Here is a 23607-nt window from a genome sequence, read left to right as displayed (position 1 = left end):
GTGAGAGTAGCGTACCGAGCGCGCCGCCTCAACGCTTTGATGCCAAAACCGTTCTAGACGCGGCGCCGGATCGAAAGCCCTCGCCAATATCCTCGAGCGTCTTTAGGGGCCGGCCGGTACGCCCGACGGGCAGGCCAAATCGAGAAGCGCGCCACGCCGCATCGACATAGCGAACGGCCGCCTGAACCCCGCGTCTGGACGCTTGCGGTCCCCAGGTGAAGGTGATGCACAAGCAGCTGTTGCTCTTCCACAACGCCGTCTCGGCGTACTTTGCCGGCAACCAGCAGCAGCCGGAGCAAACGCTCAAGCGCTTCGACGTCAAGCTGAAGCCGCCCGGCGCCGACGAGCCGTCTTGGCTGGAGGAGCCGTGAGGAGCGGCCCGCCCCCGCGGAGGCCCCGCCCCCGCGGAGGCGCCGCCCCCACGGAGGCCCCGCCCCGTCGGGATCCGGCCCGCGGCTCCGCTTCACGCACGTCGCCGCGTTTTTCCTTGTCTTTCCGGTAGCCGACTCGCCAATTTGTGGACCGGACCGCTTTGTCTCGCGAGGTCAGGACATTTCCGTGATTGCGGTTTCCTCACGTTTCCTCGTGTTAATGCGAAATGCGGCGCCTCCTGCTGTCCGGAATGATGAGCGCTTGAAATCTTACACGTTGTCCCTTCAAGGATGGACTGAATAACGAAGGGGCACTCCCACCGCAATACTCCCCGAGAAAGAAATGTTAGTAACCGGATTGGCGGGGGCCACTCGCCGAACTTCCGCCTGCCGGAGGCGGGCGGTTCTCTGTGGAAAACCAAAAGTGCCAAAAATCAATCAATAAACGTACCGTTAAATAAAAGTGTCGTAAATGAAAGAAACGTTTCGTTATATGTCTGGAATAGAAGGATGTTTGAATCAAAGTGTTGTTAATCAATCAGCATATATAGGTGTCAACCTCCGGTCCCGGAGGGCCCCTATCCCGCGTGTTTTCGACGCTTCTCTCGTCAACGCACCCCATTCAAATGATTGGGATCTTTTTCAGGCTCCTGCAAAGTTTTCTGATGAGCTATTCGTTTGTGTTTAAGAGACGAGGATGGAAAACATGCAGGGCAACGGCCCCCGAGGACCGGAGTTCACGTCATCATGTCACGCGTCTGCGTTGCTGCGTTTCATGAATTCATCTCGTTTGGCGTTATTGCATTTCGCCACTTTGGGTCCTCCGTAGTTCTCCGCGCCGGAGCCGCCTCCGCAGGAAAAGCTGATTGGTGAGCGCTACCTACTCCTGTCCGGTAGGTGGCGGTGTTTTCCCGAAAGATGCTTGCAATCCGCCAATAATTGAAAGAAAAGTCTGCTTAGTGACGCATCTTTAAAGGTGGGGGCGATTCCAACGCTTGAATGGCGTCACTTGCGTGTCGTTTCACCTCCAGCAAACTTTTTTTTTTTTTAGTTAATTACCGCAGGGATTGTGCTGTTTTGGGTTAGGGTTATTTTGACAAAAAAGGCCATACTGTGGCAGTCTGACACGCTGGCAAAGCAGCATCGGAAGCAATAAGGATTTATTCCCAATGTTTTGCCACTGTTAAACGGAATTAAATAGAACAAAAGTACTTGGCGGTCTGGGTATCGAAAATCCCTAGTTATTACTATGATGTCGAAATTGCACGGCAAGAATTGTGCGTCTTGCCCAAATCAAGGCAGTTTTCCACTGAAAAATCTCCCGTCTCAACGGTTACGTTTTGTAAGTCGGCGGACGAGGAGCCGCTGAAGGCGGCGCACCTGCGCCCTCTGGTGGAGCTGACTGAGCAAGTCGCTGGGCGTCATCGTCAAAGCGAAACCAAACTATAGGCCCCGCCCCACCGCTGCAAACTGAGCGTCTGCGCCTTCACGTCGGTAACTGAACACCCCAACACCCCGGGTGTTTGCTTTTTTTCGGCGTTAGAAATGGTTCTTTTATATATTTGTTTTATTGAACGTCTTTTGTCAGCAGTTTACGCCATAAATGATTTTCTGCTAGTTTTTTTTTCCTCGTGTAGCTGTCAACTAACCCTTATTTAAGCAGCACTTCATTTGCCTACCAGACTGATTATATATCATGAAAGCAACCGCAACGAGGGCTTTGACAAATCCAACAGTAAAATTGATAGAACTATCAATATCACATTAACTATCATGAAATTGTGGGGTGAATCTATCGATACAAGTTGTCGTAAAATGAATTGTAGGTAAAAAAAAAAAAAACTACAAGGTTGCGGCGAGGCGAAGAAAGCACACGTTGCTGTGCTAGTGGAGATCTTCACTCCGTCGCATGCCATCACAAAACTGATACGACAAAGTCCAAAACAGCAAAGACAAAGCCAACAGGTTCAGAGCATCAAAGGATCATAGCAACACGCCGACTGGGTGAGAGACATGGTCCTAGTGTCCGCCACGACGTCTTCAATTTATATGTAAAAAAAAATATTTGACCCCGACGTGATTTGAACACGCAACCTTCTGATCTGGAGTCAGACGCGCTACCGTTGCGCCACGAGGTCCTTGCGGTGCGAGAGCATATTTTGACAATATATTCATACTCAAAATATAACATGCCGTAGCTTCCCCAAGCTGACGCGCGACAAAGCCATTTAAGCCATGACAAAAAGAAACCTTTTGTATAAAACTGTGCGCCGAGCGAGCAAGCCGTTTCGATCTTCACATAAGCGGATTCGAGCATTTGCCGTATGACTCATGACACTCAGCCAACAGAAATGAAAATTCATGCAGCGCTGCCTTCTCAAACTCGGACAAAGAAACGAAGAAAACGTCTTTCGAGAATGCCGGGTTTGAGTAGGCTCTCACGTGACTTTACTCAGCCAGTAGTTGGGAGTTTTCAAAATCGCCAACAGATGGCGTCCCTCCAACACCTTTGCGCCAATACTTGTTTGATTACCGCCAATGCTGTAGTTCCGAAGGCAAACGTGAACTTGAGTCATTTGTGACGTGTTATGGGACACATTTTCAGCATCAAGACGCCCCGCAGAGATAATCGTCATCATTTACCGTACAACAACTTTGGACGATTTGTTTTTTTCTATTGACGTTTCTTTCGGCGGGTTATGTTGACACTTTTACGTCCACGCAGTTTGGTGTCACTTAATACTGCAGTGGGTTGAACTCCAACATGTTGCCGTGCGTTCAAATGTTTGGTGAGTAAACAAGGAAGGAGATGACACGCACCCGCCAGATGGCGCTATCGGACCGTGCCGTCGGTGACGGGCGTGGTCACATGCTCACCTTGTCAGGATGTGCCGCTCATCGCGCATGCTCGCTGTTGACTCTTGCGGCGTCTTGACTGCTCGGAGAAGCGTTGGACATTTCGGCCACGCGTGCGGAAAGTGTCCGCTCGGTAAACCACCGCCTTTGGAACGCGACGTGACGTGCGGGAACCGAGCCACATCACACGCAGCTTTTGTAGCCAGGTGAGCGATTGTTGCGCGTTAGCTCGGGGCGTGACACACACGTTATGTTTAACTTGAAGCGGTTTAATTGAGCGGCATTTTCCGTTGCTGTTTTTTGTTGGCACGCGTTGTGTATCATACGGTAGCACGAAGCTATCGGGCTAGCCATGGAGCACGCGTATGTATTTTTGTTTCATCTTTCCGTCGCGCCGCTAAGACAAACGCAGGGCGGCCGACGTCATAATCGGCCTTCCAGTCGGGACCTTTTTGTCGTCATCGCACCAGACTCCTATTTAGGTACTGTGGTCTTTATTTGTGTTCAGCGAGCAAGTGAAAAACGTGCATGAGAAAAGGCAGGACGCTAGCTAGCTCCCAAACAACAGGACAGGCTGAAAAAGGAGGAGGAAGAAGTCATCAAAGACAAAAGTTTGCTCTTCGCGATGCGTCCAGGTGTACTCGGTTCATCGGTCACATGAGGTCCGAGGGCGACCCCGATCCGGCGCCTTTGCTCACGCGGGCCAAGCCGGCGTCGTCGGCCGCCGGGCCCGGGGCCCCGCCCGCCGCCGGGCCCGTGGCCCCGCCCGCCGCCAGGCCCAGGGCTCCGCCCAGGCCGCTGCTCAGCACGGCGGCGTCGATCAGCTCCTGCGATGTCGGGACAGCTTTGGAAATGTCTCGCCGCGCGGCTAAAATGTTCACCGCCCGAACTAGGAAAACACCCTAAAGTCACTCGTGCAAAGTTTAATGAGGCCTTATCGCAGTTGTTCTGGCCGCCCGCCTCCCCGGACAGCCGCCGCGCTAATTGGCGCAAACGAATGGCGGCTTTCCTCCATTTTTGCTTCTCGTCTGCCCTCACCTTCATCCTGCGCGACTCCAGGCGCGACTTGTAGCAAAAGTCCAGCAGCGCCACCATCATGGCCACGCCCAGGCCGCCGATCAGGATGTAGAAGATCCCCGCAACGTTGCTCAGGCTCAGCGCGCTGGTCTTGTCCTGTTGGGGTGTAGGAGGGACAAAGCGGGCGGGCTCAGAAGACGGCGGCCCACCCGTGGCATGCGAGCGCCGCCATGCAGCTTCATGCTCTTTGCTTTCTTTGGGCCAGTGGGAACGCCGACTACATTGGCTACATTTGCCATCGTGACGCGGGACACCACAGCTTGCGCCCTATTGCTCCGCGAGTGGCTGACGGCAAGTGTGGTGTCGGAACCCTAGCCGGAGGGGCGTGTCCAACAGGAGAAGGTGCGCGTCTGGTTCCGGATGTCCCTCTCATGAATCAGAATTGTTTCTTTTCAAATCGTTTCTTGAAAAGCAAAAAAAAAACATTTTTTAGTTGCTTTCAGTTGCGTGTTTTTTTTTCACGCTCCTAAAATCAGGTTTCTTAAGAAGTTTCTGCAAAAGCAGACGTTTCCTTCAAGTTTCTTTAAAAGGGATTTGGAAGGTTTGCGAGCCCGTTGGCTTGCGGCCGTCGGAATGGGCGGGGCCCGTGAGCCCACAATGCTTTTCTCTCTCAAAGCGTCCCGTCGGCTGACTCGTCAAGTCACGCGACGCGCTTTTCCAAATAACCTGCCTGGTTTCGTGGCCGCAACCGCCAAAAACGTGCGGGCTCGAGCGCTAGGCGGGAAAAGAGGAAGCTTCCTGAGAAATCAATTGGAGATTCGGATGAAGTTGGCGCAAAGTTGACAAGGCCAATTACGTACGACGTTAGCGACAAGACGTTGATAAGTTAAGAGCAAATTGACAGGAAGTACATCAGGAAGCGACGAGGAATTTTTGACAGATCGAAGGAGACAGAAGCATTGTTGTTTGGTTTGGCAAAAACGTGACCTTTGACATCGAAAGTGATTTTTTTTAAGTGGGCGGGATCACGAGGAGATGTCAAAGGTTACATTTCATTGGGGGCGGGGCTCTGCCGGACTCATGCTGATTCACAAGGCTTTGCATGCTCCTCTCCGAGGAAGGAACCAAAATGCTCAAAACAAATGGAACCAAAAAAAATTGAAAAAGAAAAGGAACACATAGGGCAAAAACCTGTTCAAAAGATCTACAAGATGCAAAACTACAAAAATAGCCTTGAAAAGAAAGATCAGAATGGAAAACACAGACAATTGAACGTAATTAGTCTCAACAACTGAAATAATCATGAAAAAAAAATGCATGCGTAAAAACATCAAATTATCCTTTGGAAAATAAAAGCAAAACCGACAAAAAGAACAAAACAAGAAAATCAGGGGGGGAAAATGGCCCGAGTGAAAGAAAATCGAATCAGAACTAAAGATCGTAGAGGAAAAAAAAAAAAAAAAAAAGGAATATGAGGAGTGCGGGGCTTTGTCATCGGGTGGGGTCGCGGGGGCGACCTCTAACTGACCTTCCTGCCGGCGTCCTTGTGTCCGCATTGACCTTTGTCGTACCACCACTTGTTCTTCAACTTGTCTAACACGGCCTGCTCATTGAGCTTGAGCACGGCCAGGTTCACCGGAATTCTAACGTGCGACATAACAAAACGTCAACAGCCGAGCGGCCGCCCGCCCGCCCGCCCGCGTCTCGTCTCGCCGCGCCGCCCGCTCCGCCCGCCCCGCGGGCCGCTTGGCCTTTCTTCGCTTCCCGGGCTTGCGAATCAAGTCGGACGCGCAACCGTTGGGGAAGTGCAAAAACACGTCAGAGTGGGCGGGCTTGACTCCCACTCCCGGCCTTTGGGAGACCGCCGGCCAACCGGGCGCGTCTCCGTTTCTGACCGTACCTTCACGGGACGTATCGTCATCTCGGTGTTCTTTTTCAGACGCCTAAGTCTCATTTTGTCAAAACGCATCACGTACCCCGGCGGTCCCCGAGCACGGGTCCGGGCCGCGGATCAACCGGTAAAGGGCCGCACCCCAAATAACGTTTAAAAATTCCTTCATTCGTTCTTCGTTTGGCTTGATCTTTGTTTTTCGGCGCCGCTTCCGGCCGCCCTCGGTATTACGTAGCGAGAAGGACGATTTGCTTTTGAGAGCGGTCGAGCGTTAGTGACGCGCACCCGGTCTGCAATATAAATCCCAAGCGTCGGTGATAAAAAGGTCGGGGACCGCCGACGTACGCTATATATGTGTATACCGTATGCGCGTACGTTCCGCATATTTGGCGGGTATGGATGAACGCACATATAGAAGGTATATGTGACGTGTCTTCGCCAAATCGGGCTCACCTTTGAAAATGAAAATGGAGATCGCCATACATTCGGTGAATCCGTACGCAGCGATCCCTCGTTTTTGGCAGTTAATTGGAACCGTAAGACCCCCCGCGATAAGTAGCGCCCCCCCCTCAGACTATACGTATTATTGAAGACAAATATTACTGCAGTACTGTACGCGTATCGACGGAAATGACCAAACCTCATACCTCTTTCCATCCTTTGACGTCGGATCGACGTCGAAATCAAAGGTGATTACGATGAGGGTTTACGCTTGGAACGGCGTTTTATTATCAAAGAAAACTAGGGAATAGATTTCCAAGGGTCCGACGAAGGTCTTTGCTCCTCCGCCTGTCTCGCCGACAGCGAGCGTGTGTTTCGCGAATAACGGGCGCCCCTCCTGAAATCAAGTTTGATTATCCGGCAGGACACTTCTACAAGACCGAGATGGGCACTTCCAGGAGTTTGGCGACCGATGAGGGCAGGGGTCGTTATCCTGGACGCGCCGCGCCGAGTCGAAGATTCGACTCGAATTCCGCTGCCGGACTTCAAAGGAGGGAAAGGGGTAAGTGTTCACGCACCGTATGATCGTTTAAGTAGAAATGCGTATCGCGGTGGTTCCGCGTCCGTGGCAAGTGCGTGTATAGTTACCTCGTCCGCCTGCCGCGCACAAACCGGAACGGCGCGTCCCTCCGCAATATAGCTTTCGATTTATTCGTCCCCTGCGAGGGGACGCGGCGGGTGAGGCGCCGAGTATGGAGGGATCACTGTATAGATTGCATTACTGACCGTACGCGCACAGAACCACGCGTAGAAACAACAACTGCAGTAACACAAAATGAAACCCCAAAACAAACGCACAAAACATGCAGGCGCACGCCACGCGCACTGACCGTGCACAAAAACATATACATGCACACGCACATATACAGTAAATATATACATATACATACACGCACAAAACACAGTACACACTAAGCATACACACAAAAATAGGTGCACACTTTCAAAAATATGATCCATGAAATGTGCAAGAACAAAACACAAGCACAAAAAAACCCTTGCATGCACCAAACACAAAAACGAAGACAAAAATACATACATCAAGGATTAATCCACAACAAATCATGGGGACATCCAAGCATAGACAAATATACATATAAACACGCACATTAACGCACAAAACAATCGCATTCCAAATGGCTTTTAGCCGTGCGTGCGTGCGTGCGTGCGTGCGAGCGAGCGAGTGCGTGCCAGCCTATTGGTAAGTGTGTGAATGCGTGCGCGCTGAGACATGTTGCTTAGCAACTGCATCCCAAATTGTCCTTTCCGCTGTTGTAGTAAAAGTGCTGAGTCGTGCGTCATGTGGACAAAAGCACAAACGAGCGAGGTGAACAATTACATGTTGGCTCCAGAACAATAAGGCGGGAAAAAAAAACAAAACACACACACCAAAAAGAACTCTTAAAAGCTTTTGTAAGTTATTTAGAAACGCTGGGAGGGAGGTTTGCTCGGCAACATGCACCAGATGTTACATGGATGCTAGCGTGTCACTGAGCTGAGCGAGGTCACTGACCAAAGCGTTAAAAGGCGTCAGGTGCCGACAGCCGCGATCGGCCGACACGCGGATGAGTAGACGGACGCACGGAGGGGGCGGAGTCACGGACGTCAGACAGACTGACAGACAGACAGACAGACAGACAGACAGAAGAGAGAGGCACACATGAGACAAAAACACGCATGCACACTCATGTGATCCATGAAAACGTGCATTGTAGCTAACCCGTACAGTCATAAGACAAACGTGTCCAACGGTACCCGATTTCCGGTGGCATCGCGGTCACGTGTCCCGACGCAACGCGATAACAATACCGAATTGACGCTAAGGAAGCTACCCGAGCTAATACGGCGAACGGCGCCAGAGGCAAAAGATGGCGCGCGCGTACCCGGGCGGTCACGGGACCTCCCTCGTTTGCCCGTACGAGGCTTGTTAGTCACTGATGACGCTAACGAGGCTAAAGACGCTCAAGGGGTTAGCAAAGTTGACGATGATGCAAGGTTAAAAATGCTTACAAGATCAAAGAGATCGCGAACGAAACGCAAGAGATAACGAACGGCGACAAATGCGCTGATGGCTTTCGCAAAGCTAGCGATGCTACCTTGGCTCAGAGTGATCGTCAAGCTAGGAATGCTAACAAGGCTAACGACGCCAGACAAAAGATGTCACGAGGTTAACGGGGCAAAGGTTGCGACTGAAGCTAAACTCGCTTCAGGCTCACGATGCCACCGACGCCCAAAAGGCTAAGAAGGTTCCAAAAGCCGACGATTCGACAAGGTTTAGAAGGGGTTATTCGATTCGCCAAAGGCGCCAACAAGGCCTAAGGTGGCGACGGCTAAAGATGCTAAGTAGGCTGAACAAGTACCTGAGGGGCGATCCCTTGGGCGTGGCCACGCCGTAGCCTTTGGAGTCCAGGTTTCCGCCCACTTTGATGGTGTCGCACGGCGCGCGCTGCTCGATGTACTCGTTCATGGACGATTCCAGCAGGTAGGCGTACTTGCCCTTGGACTTGCGCACGCGGCTCACGCCCTCGTCCGTGTTCTTGACGAAGACGGACGGGTCGGCGCCGCGCATGTACGACCACATCTTTTCAAACACGGCGATCTTGGACCTCTGGGCAACACGCAAACAAAGAGAAGACGGCTAAGCGGACCAAGACCAGGGAGGCGAGACGGGGCGTCCCCGCGGCGTCCTCCGACCCTGAAGAACTCCTTGGTGGAACCGCCGTCCAGAGTGCCGTAGGCGATCTCGCTCTGCTTGGCCAGGTCTTCGGCGCTCTCGATGGGCGACACCATGCGCTCCACCGTCAGGAAGGCGGCCAGGTTGGCCGTGTACGACGAGATGATGATCAGAGTGAAGAACCACCACACGCCGCCCACGATGCGACCCGACAGGGACCTGCGGGAGGCCGCTGCGCGTCACGCCACGCCGCGCCGCGCCGGCCGACGCGAGGACGCCGGACCTGGGCGAGATGTCGCATCCTTGCTGCATGAAGGCTCCCAAGGAGAACCACAAGGAGTTGAAGATGCCAAAGTCGTTGGTGTGCTCCGGGCTCTCCTTGTCTTTGTCTTTCTGAGGCTGCTGGTTTTGCAGCAGCGCAGGAAGTTGACGTCCTGGCGCCGAGCGGGCAACCTTGTCCATGAGGAGGGTTACGGCGCCGACGGCGAGGTCATACCTGCGGCGTGTTTGGAAGAGGCGGGCGGAGCTTCGTCCTCATCGTCCTCGTCCTCCTCGCTTTTCTTCCACTCGTAAGGACTGAAGCGGCTCACCTGCCGCGTCGACAGCCGATCGCATCAAAGCGGCCCGGGCGGCCTACCCGGGCGGGGCCTCACCAGGAAGAGCACCACGCTGACGCCGATGTAGGCGAAGACGATGCACATCCAGATCTCGTAGGCCAGCGGGTCCAGGAAGGAGAAGACGCCGGGTTTGGACTTGGTGGGCTTCTTGATCATGATGGAGATGCCGAGCGACATGAAAGGTTTGGTGAAGTCGATCACCTGCTCGCGCACCAGCGTGATGGTCAGCGGCGCCACCGCCACGTCCGCCTTCTGCGCAGAGACGCCCGTTAGCGCCGCTAACGCCGGGCTAACGTGTGTTGCTTCGCGTGCTGACAACTGAAGACGATCCACGCCCGCCGCTGGTTTTCATTGGGAAATCGGCATCCCCGCTCGCTCACTCACCCCGTAGACCAGTTCCCCCACCATGCCGTTCCACATTTTGCTGACGGGGTCTCGGGCGCCGTACTTGCCGTCGCCAACCAGCTCCAGCCGGTAGGCGAAGCCCACGTGCTTGGCGATCTCGGCGGCCAGCTCGGCGCAGTAACCCTCGTACTTGTCGTTTCCCACCAGCTGCTCGTGGTTCTTCTTCAGCATCATGTAGGGCGCTTCCTGGAAGGACGGGACCCGCCCCCTTTGACACGCGACCTCATCTGTCGAAGACCTCGCTCCGCCCGGCGGGTCGCTGGGCTTCCTTCGCCGCGGTGGGGGGGGCTCACCAGGATGGTGGTGACGACGTAAGTGCGGTTCTGCAATCCGTAGAACTCCTCCAGATTGGGCTTGTACCGGGCCGTGTTTATGTAGCCCCTCTGCTCGCTCCACACGCCAACCTGGATACCGCACGCGTAGAGCGGTGAGCGCCCGATCACGCACCCGCGCGACATAAACGCACCTTCCTGGGTCCGGTGCGGCTCAGTTCCATCACTGTGAGGGTAAAGTTGGTCCGACGTCCTCTCTCGTCAAATTGAACGCGGCCCGTCAGACCCTCCAGACGCACCTACGCGCACAATCGCAAGACCCTTAGTGCGTATGCGAACGCGTGTTGCCCTTTGCCGTTGCGTGCGCGACCTGCTGCAGTGCCCTCTGTATGTCGACGCCCTGCCCCCAGGGTGCCGGGGGGTTCCCCAGACACTCCCCGGCGTTCCCGCGACGAGATACGTCGATGCGCTGGCGTCGGAGGTTCTGAAAGGCCGCCGACACCACGTGGACGCCGTCGTAGGTCAGCGCGCCTGCGTACTGACCGATCGGGGCGTAGGAGCGCCGTCAGGGGCGGGGAGAGCCAAGCGCCGCGCAGGGAGCCAACTCGTACCTGCAGGGCACGTCGTGCTGCCGCTTTGCCGTTTTTGGCGTCAAAGTCCGTCCAGTCCTGCTGGACCTTCAGCGCCGACGCCTCGGACCAGTTGACCAGCTGGAAGCCCGTCACGTTAGGGGACAGCGCGTGGAACTCTGTCAGGTTCAGCTCCGCAAAGCCCTCGCACGGACAACGTAGAAACACGGCGTGTGCTTTACTCGATGTACATAGTGCTCGACAGTCTACTAGTACATCTAAACGAAAAGGGGATCCGAAGTATTGAATCTCCAAGCACACGATCCCGAATAGAATGCTGAACCTTGTCATCTAGCATATGAAATGTCATCTAAAAATGAAGAATCTTGTAGAACAATCTAGAAGTACAGAATCCAGCGATATTGACTCCAGAAGCTCAAAGTCAAGCAGTACAAAATCCAGTAACAAAGGTAAAATCATACAACAACCCGCAAGGAGAACAACTGAAAGAAATTGAAATGCATAAACCTACAAATATAGAAAGTACCACTACATCGTCTTAACAAGTTGAATCCGGTATTGAACAGAATCCACAACTATCGAACCCTGTTAGGAAGCTAGGAATCAAAGTAATGTATTGGTATGAAATTTGGCAGTACGGAAATAACCCTGCAACTCACCTTAAAGGTACAAAATTAAGAAAGAATGAATAAGTCTTGAAATTACGGCAGAATCCAAGCGTACAGAATCTAGGCCCAGGATACCACGAACGATTGGAAACATCGAGACGACTGGAAGCTTGACGATAGCCAATATCGCTTACCATGTTGAGGAGGATGTAATGGTAGTTCTTCAGATTTCTCCTCTGCGCGGAAATCTGACGACGTAAAAAAATACAGCGGCGGACGCTCGGTCAGCACCAGTTAGCCGACGGAAAGGAAGAGGGAGGAGGACGGGACGCACCAGGCCCAGGATGGCGTTGAGCCGGTCCGATTCGCAGTCCACAACCACGTGGAACTCCTTCTTGAAGTCCAGGTCGGCTAGCAGCTGGACGAAGCCCGACTCGTTCAGCGAATCCAAGTTGACCGACGTCACCTGCCAGCCTCGCTCGGCCGCCCGCTCCAGGACCTTCTTCAGGACCGACACACCTGAACGCATGGTTGAAATCTACCGGTTTTGCCCTGATGACCCCCCCCCACCCCCTCGCAGTCCCGGTCGCACCCCGACGCACCGTAGCACCCGCTTGATTTCAGTCGCCCGATAGGCAGTCTGCCTTGAGTTCAGTTGCCCGCGAGAAGCCAAGAAGCTCTCGAGTACTTTGGAGTTACTATACCAACCGCGATGCCCGTTTTCCCCCCGTTTCAACTTGTCTTTTAGGTGGCCTGTTTCTCCGTGCCGGAGATCGGCTCATGTGTGTTTTTCTCAAACTGGTGAGTTTGAAATAGCTACAGTCCTAATCTATGCTAATGCTAACGTAACACTATCGTGCTGAGACGTATTCCAAACGTACTGTGTGATTTTTGGTGACGGATTCATTTAAATTTGTGCTTTTCCGAGACCCGCCCGCTCAATTTGTTAGCGTTAGCAATAATGCTTAGCGACGCTAATGCTACCGTGCCTTCCTTTGATACTGTTGACGTCTATCGGTTTGATTTTTCAAAATATGTATGTCAATATGTTCACATGCTGATGATTAGCTTGCCGGTGCAGGCTAGCTAGCTAGCTAATGGCAGCGTGCTGAGATGTATACGAAACATGACCTTATACTCTGAGATCACGGATGTGATTTTTTTTTTGCCTTGCTGATGCTAGCCTACTGTTAGCATGTTGTTGAGCTAGTTTTACACCTTTTAACCTACTCATTAACATGATATAAAAAGCAGTCGCGGAACCGTTTGGCCGGTGGTGTGACCGCCACCGACCGTGTCCTGAAAAAACATCTGAGGGGTGTTGAGCAGAATTGCTTTGGCGAGCATTATGTGCATCGCCGCGCGGAACGGCCGTGTGTGCGCGCGCGACACGTTAGTGTATTGAAGCGGCGAGATGTTTTGCGGACCGCAAACAGAAGCGCGAGCCGTGTCTAGCGGCCCACGCGGTCGCCGGGAGACCATCAAACGTTCCGGTCCAATTTTGTTCGGCGGGCCTGACGTCACCTGCGCGCGCGCCGTACATGTAGACGAAGCGCCGCCAGCCGAAGTGGTCCAGCAGCGCCACGAGCGCCTCCTGCAGGCAGGGCCGCAACCGCAAGACGAAGGGGCTGTCGGCAAGCGCGGGGAACGACGGCGTGACGAAGCTGACGTGCAGCGAGCTGCAGAAGGAAGACACCATGTTGACTGTCCTCTGGTCGTACACGCCCATCACCGCCTGCGCGCCTTTGGCGAACTGCGAGCAGACTGACACAAAGACATACACGGAGTCGGGATGCTTATCCGCATCGAAGCCAGTCCAAACATTTTGCTTTTTGCAAAAATAAGCCCGACCACGGTCAAACTAAACGCTAGCGACAACGGTAATGCCAGTCGCCATGCTAATGAGCTCGCTGTCATTAAGCGTTGGCCGGTGAGCGTCGCCGCGGGGGCCGCAGATGGAAGGGGAGGGGCCAATCCAGGGAGGCGACCATCCAGGAGCGGACAGGAAGTTGAAAACAAAAAACAGGAAATGTAAGGAAAGGACAGGAGGTACAGACAGGTGTACAGGTAGTCGCTAAAGTCACGGTGAAGCGGAAAGAGAAATGGGGAAAAAAAAAGCTCGAGCGGATAAGGCGGACAGGAAGCGTCGTGCGCGCGTGCCAATGCTTTTACGGCGGCTGCCCGGTCTTTTGTCGGCGCCGCGACCAAAGGAGGTCAGCGCATTGTGGGCTGCGACGACGACGGCGCGCCCTCGGGCCTCCCGCCTTCCTTTTGGAGGGCGGCCGCGCTCTTGGACGCTCACCTCCATTTAGGACGCGGCCCCTCCCCCGTGCCGGGATGGCGAAGACTATTCCGGAATCGACGAAGGTCGAGGTGGCGCTAACGGTGATGATGAATGACGGCGATCGATACAAGGATGGCGACGTAAATGAGAACGAGGCCAACGACGCAAAGGGAGCCGACGACGACTACGACCGAAAGGTGCAACGCTAATATACGACCACAGCGGCCATGGCGATCGCGACGGCGTTCGCGGTGAAGACTACGCCGGCTATATGGAAAACAACGAGGAGGAGGATAGGATCATCGTAACGATGACGGCGGCCGGCGACTATGGTTGACAATGATTGACGGGGCTGAAGATGAGACCGAAGGTGACCGACGACAATCGTCGCGGCGAAGATGATGATAAGGCGATCGTTCCGATGGCGGCAGAGGGCCATAATGAAAATGACTGCGAGGACAGCCGTCGCGGCCGTGACGATGAGTAGGATGGGCACGCTCACAAGCGTAAGTCATGGCGAAGCTGTCGCCGGTGTCGACGTTGTCCATCTGAGGCAGCAGCTTGGGGACGTCGCCGCCGCGTTGCGTCACGGCGAAGCGAAACACTTCCTCTTCGTGCGAGCCGGCCGGGAAGAGTCCTCCTGCGGGCGGGAGGAGGGGTGGGGGGGGGGGGGCAAAAAACGTCAAGGCGCCGCTCAATCGCTCGGTTGTCGGTCACGCACACGTACGATATGGTCTGATCTGAAACGCACACGAGAACTCGCACCGACGTATCCGCACGTGCGCACACAAGCGCGCGCGCCACCCACGCGCGGCTGATATGCCTCCACGTTTACGCACGCGTCTCCACACACTCTTACGCATGTAAATGTTCAACGGCATATAAATATGCGTGTGTGTGTGGATAAAATACTGTATGTACCGCATAGTATATCTGTATCTGTGTTTGTATACGTATATGTGTATGTATACGGTACGGTGGACCCCCGGCTTACGGCGTCCCCGGCTTACGTTTTTTTTTCACGTTACGAAGCGCGATACGTTGAATAGGTTTTTTCGTCTCCTCATTACGGCATTTTTCTCGCTTTAAGGTATCAACGACACTTAGAAAATTCGAACTCGGGGTACTTCGAGTCGCATTGCGCTCATATGTCATTACATGCGTCGCTGCGTACGTCACTAAATGCTGGTCTGCTATTGGTCAACGTCACGATGTTGCGATATGCGAAAAGACGATCTGGCGTGAGTGCATACAATAGTCTATTTAGTGTGCATTTTAGTGCTTAATTCAAACTTCACTTGCTTAGCAATAGGTCCCAAGATTGCTAGTGATGTTAAGTAAGAAAGAACATGTTTAGTATAGAAACCAAGCTGGAGATAATCAGTAAAAACGAGGGTTAGGGTTAGGCTAGGCTAGGCTAGCCCGCCCGCCATTATGGCCGTAAGTAGCTCAAGTCATCGTCACTCTAAGGCAAATACAATTTCATTTTTCCTTTATATGTTTTTTATTTATGATGTTGTTTAATTGTATACATGTATATTATATATAAATGGCACTTACTGTATGGATGTGCTACTAATTTGTAATATGTACGTTTAATTTTGATGTTTGTACCTGAGGTTTTATATGCATTAGCTAATTACCTTAGGTTTCTATTGTCCGTCATGACCGTTTCACTTTCAAACTCTGGAATTCATGTTGTATATACGTGACAATTTTTTTTTTTTTTTTGGTCACACTATTATTGTGACAATTAATTAGTGTCACATGTATAGCACACAGTGAAATTCTTACTCTGTTCACCTCAGCGAACAGAAGATGCCAGCCAGGGTGAGCACATCGTGCTAAACATATATATATATATATATATAATTTGCAAGGAAATAAAGTAGAATTGGAATCTATCACTCAACACTTTGAGACATGAAGCTGATTTTGTCAAAACGCTTGATCTATACACATAAGGTAGACACAGACGCACACGCTCATGAAGTTGAGTTGAATGTGCGATGACTTGACGTGCACATGGACGAACGTCAACACGGTGTGTAACGACGGATGCAAAATGCGCACGCAATTATTACCGTATATGGTCAAGTGAAGTGGAAAAGGGTGAGGTGATGACTTGACATGCTCGCGGACAAACTTGTAGCCATCCCACTTTGGGACGTCGGACACTCCAGTCCATCTGTCATACGCGTGCCGTATATCAAGTTTAGGTGCTGTTTGATGTCAATGAGCTTTATAATGTCGTCGGAGTGATGTCCATGCGCGCTCGCTCGCTCACCTATGTTGACGGCGGCAGGAAAAGCGGCGGCGGCGGCGAGCGCCAAGCCCAGCGCCAGCCAAAGCGAAGCCCTCATGCTGGTCTCGCTGCTCCTTCTGGCTCGGTCTTCAGCCTCGGCGCAGCTGCGGCTGGCTCACGCCCGTACACGCGCACTCACACATGCGCGCGCGCGCACACACATCCGCGCCCGCCCACCCTCCTGCGAGAAAGTGCAGGCGCGGGCTTTCCCCTGAATCAAGCCCCGCCCCTCGGGTCCTCTCTTCCTATCAAATTGGCGGCATCAGCACACACGTAACTTCGGACCTATTTTTAATCGTTAACGTTCATCGTCTGAGCGATGACGACGCATCTTTGTCTCGCCGTCGCGTTCGCGTTCGTGTTCATGTTGTGGTCTCGTCTTCACCTCCCGTCGTTGCGTTTCCGTACCGACGGGCTTACCGTCGTGCCACCGCGAAAACTAGGGAGGGGCAAGTACCCGTACCAGGTGTCGGCCTTTTGTGATCAGGAGCTTGAAAGGACCAAAAAATAGCCAGCCTATCTGTCCAAAAAAAGGAGCCGCCCGATACCTGTGTCAAATTCACCTTTCCGTGAATTTCCACACCTTTTGAAAGTCACACCTCCTATGATCGCGTTACCCACATTTCAAAATAAAAGCAAGTGTTTTAATTGAGCCTTTTCGGCCGATTCTCACGCTCCGCGTGAAAACCGGTAAGCTTAGCTTTACAACGAAACGTTTGTTTTCGAAATGTCCAAATTAAGCCCAGAATGAAAACCTTCCCCTCAACTTTCTAACTCGTTTTAGCTTCGGGGCCACGTGGGGGAAAATCTCCTCTCAAGTGGGCCCCGCCGGTAAAATCGTGCCGTATAACGTGGAGGCGACGAGTGTCGCTCAAGTGGCCCGGCCCGATCCCGATTGCGTCCCGACAGCAAAAGTTTTAGTTTTTTTTTTCTTCTTCATTTCCTATTCTTTAGACATATCAGATTGTTCAAGATCACGCCGAACGTCCTATTGTATGCCGGCCGTACAGCGCCAATAAAGGCATTGGACGCCATTCTTTCCTGTCCCCCCCGCCGCGTCTTTCCGAATCGATCTTTTTCCGTTCCGTGCACCCCCGCCTTTTTTCACACGCAATTTCTTCGGGAACCGCGAGCCGTCTTCGCTTCCTGTTTTCAGCTGACGGCGAGGGGGCGGAGCCGGCGGCCCGCGGAAGCGGAAGGAACGAGGCGGGATGGCGCCGTCCAATTAGTCGGTCGGCTTCCCGTCTGCGCTTCCACACGTTGGCCCGCTCAGCGCCGCGTGAAGGAGCGCGCGCACGTGCCGAGCGGCGGCACAATGCCTCGTTATTTATTCATCCTCGTAACGCGTGCAGCCGGCGCGGGCCGCTTGACCCAAAGTCTGTTGACTCGACAGGAAATGGCCGCGGCGCGCGCGCCGCTCTGTTTTATTCATGCCGAGGACCATTAACGGCGGCGGGCTGACGGCTCGCTCGGCGAGTCCGCCTCCCGCCGGTGGCGAGGTACGAATACTCGCTTGCGCGACCCGCTTTTATTCCCGACGTCCTCGCGTCGCGTCTCGCGCCGTCCGCGTGACTTGCGAGGAAAAGCCGCGGCAGTGATTTCCAGATCGTCAAAGCCGCCGTATTTTGGGATTTTTTTCAAGTGCTCTCTTCCCGGGTTTAAAAAAACAAACAAAACAAAAAACGCATCGTGTCAACCCCGCTGTCACCCATACTTTGGGAAGTCATTTCTTTCACAGCTCGTGCCTCGGCGGCGCGGACTTTACATATGTCGTACAAGTACTGTTAATGTAGCGATATATATATATATATATATATATATATATATATATATATATATATATATATATATATGTTTATCTCTTCCAATCCAGATTCTCTCCATGACGGCAAACAAAGTAGCCCAACAAGAAGTAGCGCTGCCAGCACAGGCCAGCAAGGAGTTTCGGAGTTTACGGCTAAAGTGAAATGGGAGTCGGGGTTTTGACCAAAGTCTGGCTAAAAGCCCGTTAGCTCGGAGAGCGTCGAAGGCAAAAGTTGTATTCTTGATAATACCCTTAAAATGAGACAAATTTAGCCTACGCAAGTCAGCGATGGCGCCAAGCTGGAGGTCAGGCGTAAATTAAGCATTCGTAATTCGACTATTTGCGCGGCAACGTGCCGATTGACCAAAGTTCCGAAATCCGCACAATAATAGTCCTCCAAATGACTTTTTTAAAGCAACTAAGCGTTGCTAAGGGATGTGGGACAGTCACGTGATCTTGTTCCACGTCGGCCGCGGCCAATCGGCTCTTCTCAAACAGACCGGCGGACCGTCGCGTTCCAACATAAACGCAACGTTATTGCCATTCTTGTAAATACGTGGCATGCATTCAGCATCCCATAATAACATCAATTATTTAGTAGCCTGGTGCGTTTTTATTTTTTTTGATGGCGGGGGGCTTATATATCTTTGATGAGCTTCTCACACCTGATGACATCATGAAATCCTTTGCGCGCACTTGAAGAATTGCACATTTCTTAAAATAGACACGCAAAGTTTCTTTTCGGTCTTGTGAACGCACATTTAAACTTAAATTAGGATTACACGCGCCCCATCGCATTTCACATATCGGTAACGTCCGTTAGTCCGGCCTGTCATGAGTCACGTACGAGTTGACGATGCGTGTGTGAGAGTGTGTTGGCGGCGGTGATTACCCACAATGCAACTGTGCCACCAAGTGTCGGTTAACGACCCCTGGAAGGGCCGTCTAATGTTCCGGTGAGCCTCGAGGAAGGCGAAGATCAAGAGGACGAGGATGCGGATAGAAAGGGGGGGGGGGGTTGTCGGACTGTTTTTTTATGCCAGCTGGAGACCTCGGGGGGGTGGAGTTGGAGCAACACAGCTGGGGGAGGCTTGCGTGCGGCCCCGAGGCGAGGCTGATATTTTAAATGAGGGAAAAGGGTTATGCTAATGAACAAGAGAATCGGTCCAAAAAAAACCAAACGATTGCAGGTGAAAGCAAGAAAAATCAGGATTCTCTTACATTTTTCTTCGGTCCAAAAGTCTGGCAAATCGAGTAAAAAATAAAAGAATCACAGGAAGTTAAAGCAAGAAGAGGACAGGAAGTCAAGTATGGAATTTGAGAGCAGGACAAGATAGAGGCTTTTTAATGAATGGACCAGCGATGCAAGAGTCTGCGGAAGGGGATGAGAACTACTTGAGCGGCGCTCATTAGCGTCAAAGGGGCTCTGAACGTGCGCGCGCGCGCACACGCTTGGCTACACATCACATCTCCGTCTTTTCCTTTCATGTTTTGCCCTCCTCAGCATCTTCAGGAGCGCCATTCAAATATCAAGATGACATCATCAGGTCAGGCGGTGCGCGTGCGCGCCCGCCGGCCCGCCGGCGCATGTGTTTTGTTGTTAAATTGGAGCAGCTTTGCGCTGAGGCGGAACGTTTGTGCTGACTTCAGCGCCTGCCTTCTCCGCAAACAAATTGTTCAATCCCCGCGTGGGCCCCGGACAAAGCGCCGACCCCGGCTTCTCCATTTGAAACATGGAGCCAACATTCGGGATTCGACCGACGACCTGAAGCTCATCCGTCCCTTCTCCAGCCGAGCCCTTTTAGAGCGCGACGCCAACCTAAAGGTCGTTTCGACGCTCGCTACGGCCTCGTTGGAAGATGGGCTAAAACGGGCTTTCGGTCGCCGTCGTCTTCCTCCCTCGTCGGCGCCGTCGTCATTCTCGCGGCCGTCTTCGTCGTCTACGTCCTCTCGATCGCCGTCTTTCATCCTCTTCGTCGAGACCGTCTTCAGCGTCGCCGTCGTCTTCATCCTCATCGCATCTTCTTCTTCCTCAGCATCATCGTGGTTTTCATCGTCACTCCATCCACCGGCATTTTCTTTTTCGTCGTCGTCGCCGTTGTCGTCATCGCCGTCATCTTCCTTCTCATCACCCTCGTCGTCACCTTCGTCCTCTTGGCCACCGTCGTATTCGTCGTCGGCACCGCAGTCGTCGTCATCGCCCTCGTCGCGTCGTTTGTCACCGTTGTCATTCTATCATCCTCAGCCTCCTCCTCGTCATCACCTTCATCATCATCGCCATCAACTTCCTTCTTTTCATTACCGTCATCATCATCGCCATCAACTTCATCATCAGCACCATCATCGCCATCAACCCTCTTCTTTTCATCACCGTCATCATCATCATCGCCATCAACTTCATCAGCACCATCATCTTCCTCCTCATCTCCTTCATCCTCCACCACCCGCACCATCACATCATCTTCTTTCTCAACATCGTCATCACCATTATCATCTTCAGCACCATCATCTTCATCTTATCATTCTCACCGTCATCTTCATCCTCCTCATTATTATCATCATCACGGTCATCTTCATCCTCCTCATCATTATCATCATCACGGCCATCCTCGTTCTCCTCTTCGTCATCACCATCATCACCATCTTATCATTCTCACCGTCATCTTCCTCCTCCTCATCATTATCGTCATCACTGTCATCCTCATTCCCCTCTTCATCATCATTGTCATCATCACCTTCATCTTGTCATTCTCAGCGTCATCTTCTCATCATCATCACTGTCATCCTCATTCTCCTCTTCATCACCATCATCGTTGTCATCGTCACATCTTTATCCAGCAGCTCCCATCCACATCTTCTTCCTCCTCGCCATCATCACCATCCACATCAACCCTCTTCATCCTAATCATTAGCTTTATCCTCTTCATCATTGGGCTCCTCCCCATCTTCACCATCCCCATCCTCCTCTCGTCGAAATAACAGATATCATCCTCGCTGTGGTCTTTACCTCGCCATCACCAACTTCATCATCTTCCTCTTCCACCTCTCCGTCTTCTCGCCGGCTTCCTTTTTCCGTTTTCCCTCCCCGTGGCCATTCATGTCATCATGCTCTCACTTCCCGTTTACTGGAGTTCCTTCTGTTTAATGTCATCATCATCATCATGGACTTGGCCCTCTTCATCATCGTTCTCATCATTATCCGAGCTTCCCTTTTCCCACTTTTCCCTCCCCGGGGCCACTCTTGTTATGATGCTTTGGCTTGCCGTTCGAGGAGCCCTTCTCGTCTTCTTCATCATCGTCTTCGTCTGTGTCGTCGCCCGCAGCGGTGCAGCTGTGCGTTAGCTGACCTCTGACCTGCGGTGGCTGATCCTCGCTGTGCGCGAACACGTTGTAAACATTAGGGTGTGCGTGTGCGTGTGTGTGTGTGTGTGCGCGCGTGCGTGTGCGTGCATGCATGTGGGACTCATGCGATCATCCCAGTGGGCTACGGAGATGACACGAGAGCAGCAGCTGCGCCAACTAATAACCGCGCGTGCACGCGTTTGTATGCGCGTCCGAGTGAGATTTGTTGATTCCCATGAGACAGCGTGAGAAAACGAGGTCAAGCGAGCTGCTAAATATTTGATTGACAATACTCCATTTTTATCGATCGCTATTTATTTTATGGAACAACTATTATGAGTGGCTGGCAGTTCCGCAGTCCTATCGTTTCCACAGTAAATATTCTGCCTGCGGCGCTGGCGCCCCCTGCGGTCAGTTTTGTATCACTGCAACAGGCAAGTCGGGCTTCTTACGTTTCGCGGGTGAACTATTGATGACGTCATAGCTCACGACAAAGAGAATACTGCCGTAGACGTATGAGTCGTTTATTAGCGCGCGGGGTCAGACGGGTCGCCATAGTAACAGCGGTTAAAGCCGAGAGGTCAGAGGTGACGCGTCAGAAGGTCGCACAGACAACAGCAACAAAGTAGCGTGGAGCACGTCGACAGCAGCGACCTCAAAGCTCCGCCGCGGATGCGGTCCGCGCCCGCGTTCTGCTCCATCACGTATACTGAAACACAAATACAGTACTGGATTGTCGACATCGTGGCGGCCGAAAGGAGAAATTGGGGCTTACCCGTGTGTTTGGGCGCGCCGCCATAGGTCTTGGCGGTGTCCCATCCTTGGGGGGTTTCGTAGAAGGGAGCGCGGTAGCCGGGCGGGCTCACAAACTGCTGCGGGCCCTGGTAGTAGGGAGAGGTTGCCGCCTGCAAGACGCAAGCCCAAAGACGCTCATCTCGGGAGGCGTCGCCGCACTCGCGCCGCCTATTCCGCGCACCTACCTGATAGGGCGCGGCGGCGCTTCCAAAACCTGGAATGACACGCAATCTCTGAGGATCTCGGCTGAAAAAAACAGTGTCTAGATATTTTCCCGCCCTATCCGTCGATCTATCTATCTAGCTAGCTACTTAGCTAACCGTATCAGGTTATCTTGCGTGATGGTCGCTAGATCGAGCTATCCGTCCGTGCATGTCAAAAATCTTCATCTGAAACTTTGGACCAATCCGCACATACCTTGGAACGGCGGAGGCGGGACATACGGGGGCGGATGGTCGCTCATCTGCAAAGACGAATGTATCATCGATGACGTCAGGACAACGCGCTATTATGAGATGACGAAGAGCGAACAATGCTGCGCTGTCAAGACACGCATAGCGGCGCTAATCCAATTCGGGCATGTTACCGCGGCAACAGCATACTCTTGCACTGTTGATTGTTTGGCAGATGATGGAAAACAGGAAAAAAAACATTTCTATGGATGCATATACATATAGGTGTGTGTATGTGTATATATATGTATGTGTATATATGTATATATATATATATATATATATATATATAGTTTAGATATGCATGTACAGTTTATATGTACATATACACACGTGTGCGTGTGTGTTGGAGCGTTTGCAAGTAAAAAGAATTTGCGATGTCGCGGCGTGACTTTACAGGCCAAATTTTACAGGCTAACTTTACAGGCTAATTTTACGCATTCTGAAATGAAGCTTCGGATCAAATATTTTAAGGACAAAGTACATCAACATTGGGATCAAGCAAGCGCGATAAAAAGAGCAAGTTACTACCTTGGCGCTCGGCCGCACGTCCGACGTCAACTCTGGTCGGGACTAGTTCTCGTGACTTTGGGAGTTCGCGGCTTCCTTTCCTTTCCTTCCCTCCCTCCTCCCTTCACCCCTCCCTCAGCACTTATTCTCTCGCTCCGGGTGTATTTATTGCACAGTAGAATATATTCCGGTTTCGGAGAGTTAGGCTCAAAATATATGGTTGGTAGCACAAACCAAACGGCACGCTCCGTCCGTCTCGTGTCAATCGAATAGATTTCTAGCCACGTACTCTTTATGCAAAATAACCTCGGGC

The 23607-nt window shown here is 52.4% G+C and overlaps 3 protein-coding genes and 1 non-coding gene across 18 annotated transcripts in view; 1 reads left to right on the top strand and 3 right to left on the bottom strand.

Annotated features, from left to right (window-relative positions):
* LOC148408243 (arfaptin-2-like) overlaps positions 1–23607 on the top strand; it is a 33633-nt gene that overhangs the window by 5772 nt on the left and 4254 nt on the right. For 6 of the 11 annotated variants that reach the window (XM_088440647.1, XM_088440641.1, XM_088440639.1 and 3 more), the window contains one exon: positions 58–367. In XM_088440647.1, the coding sequence (XP_088296773.1) occupies positions 58–219 (162 nt within the window). In that variant the 3' untranslated portion in view covers positions 220–367. Of the gene's footprint in view, positions 1–57; positions 869–1060; positions 1583–7000; positions 7139–23607 lie in introns of those variants that run through there. The other 5 variants (XR_015868555.1, XR_015868554.1, XM_088440644.1 and 2 more) reach the window with 4 other exon arrangements.
* Positions 2438–2509, bottom strand: trnaw-cca (transfer RNA tryptophan (anticodon CCA)). Its single transcript has one exon. It is a non-coding gene; the product is annotated as a tRNA-Trp (tRNA).
* Positions 3705–16537, bottom strand: LOC148408245 (glutamate receptor 1-like). 4 transcript variants are annotated; one of them, XM_088440616.1, is made up of 18 exons: positions 16374–16532; positions 14589–14726; positions 13327–13566; positions 12137–12321; positions 11997–12050; positions 11216–11377; positions 10975–11142; positions 10799–10903; positions 10626–10736; positions 10312–10518; positions 9964–10179; positions 9807–9900; positions 9594–9744; positions 9331–9529; positions 8997–9244; positions 5773–5887; positions 4266–4400; positions 3705–4054 (listed from the first exon to the last, which is right to left on the bottom strand). In XM_088440616.1, the coding sequence occupies exons 1-18, from the start codon at positions 16447–16449 to the stop codon at positions 3881–3883; spliced, it is 2778 nt and encodes a 925-aa protein (XP_088296742.1). In that variant the 5' UTR covers positions 16450–16532; the 3' UTR covers positions 3705–3880. The 4 variants fall into 4 exon arrangements, 3 of the variants coding, with proteins under 3 accessions (XP_088296742.1, XP_088296745.1, XP_088296744.1); XR_015868553.1 differs by lacking the exon at positions 5773–5887 and having other exon boundaries at positions 3908–4054; XM_088440618.1 differs by lacking the exons at positions 3705–4054; positions 4266–4400 and adding an exon at positions 8150–8250 and having other exon boundaries at positions 16374–16537.
* LOC148408244 (cysteine-rich transmembrane module-containing protein 1-like) lies at positions 22046–23596 on the bottom strand. 2 transcript variants are annotated; one of them, XM_088440651.1, is made up of 5 exons: positions 23316–23596; positions 22750–22795; positions 22518–22546; positions 22313–22418; positions 22046–22246 (listed from the first exon to the last, which is right to left on the bottom strand). In XM_088440651.1, exons 2-5 carry the CDS (start codon positions 22793–22795, stop codon positions 22119–22121), a joined length of 309 nt encoding a protein of 102 aa, XP_088296777.1. In that variant the 5' UTR covers positions 23316–23596; the 3' UTR covers positions 22046–22118. The 2 variants fall into 2 exon arrangements, with proteins under 2 accessions (XP_088296777.1, XP_088296776.1); XM_088440650.1 differs by having other exon boundaries at positions 22313–22442; positions 23316–23457.

Source organism: Hippichthys cyanospilos, chromosome 18, assembly GCF_059441005.1.
Source record: "Hippichthys cyanospilos isolate Australia breed blue-spotted pipefish chromosome 18, RoL_Hcya_1.0, whole genome shotgun sequence".
NCBI lineage: Eukaryota > Metazoa > Chordata > Actinopteri > Syngnathiformes > Syngnathidae > Hippichthys > Hippichthys cyanospilos.
The sequence above is the reverse complement of the archived record's forward strand: the minus strand, read 5'-3'. Positions and strand labels throughout refer to the sequence as shown.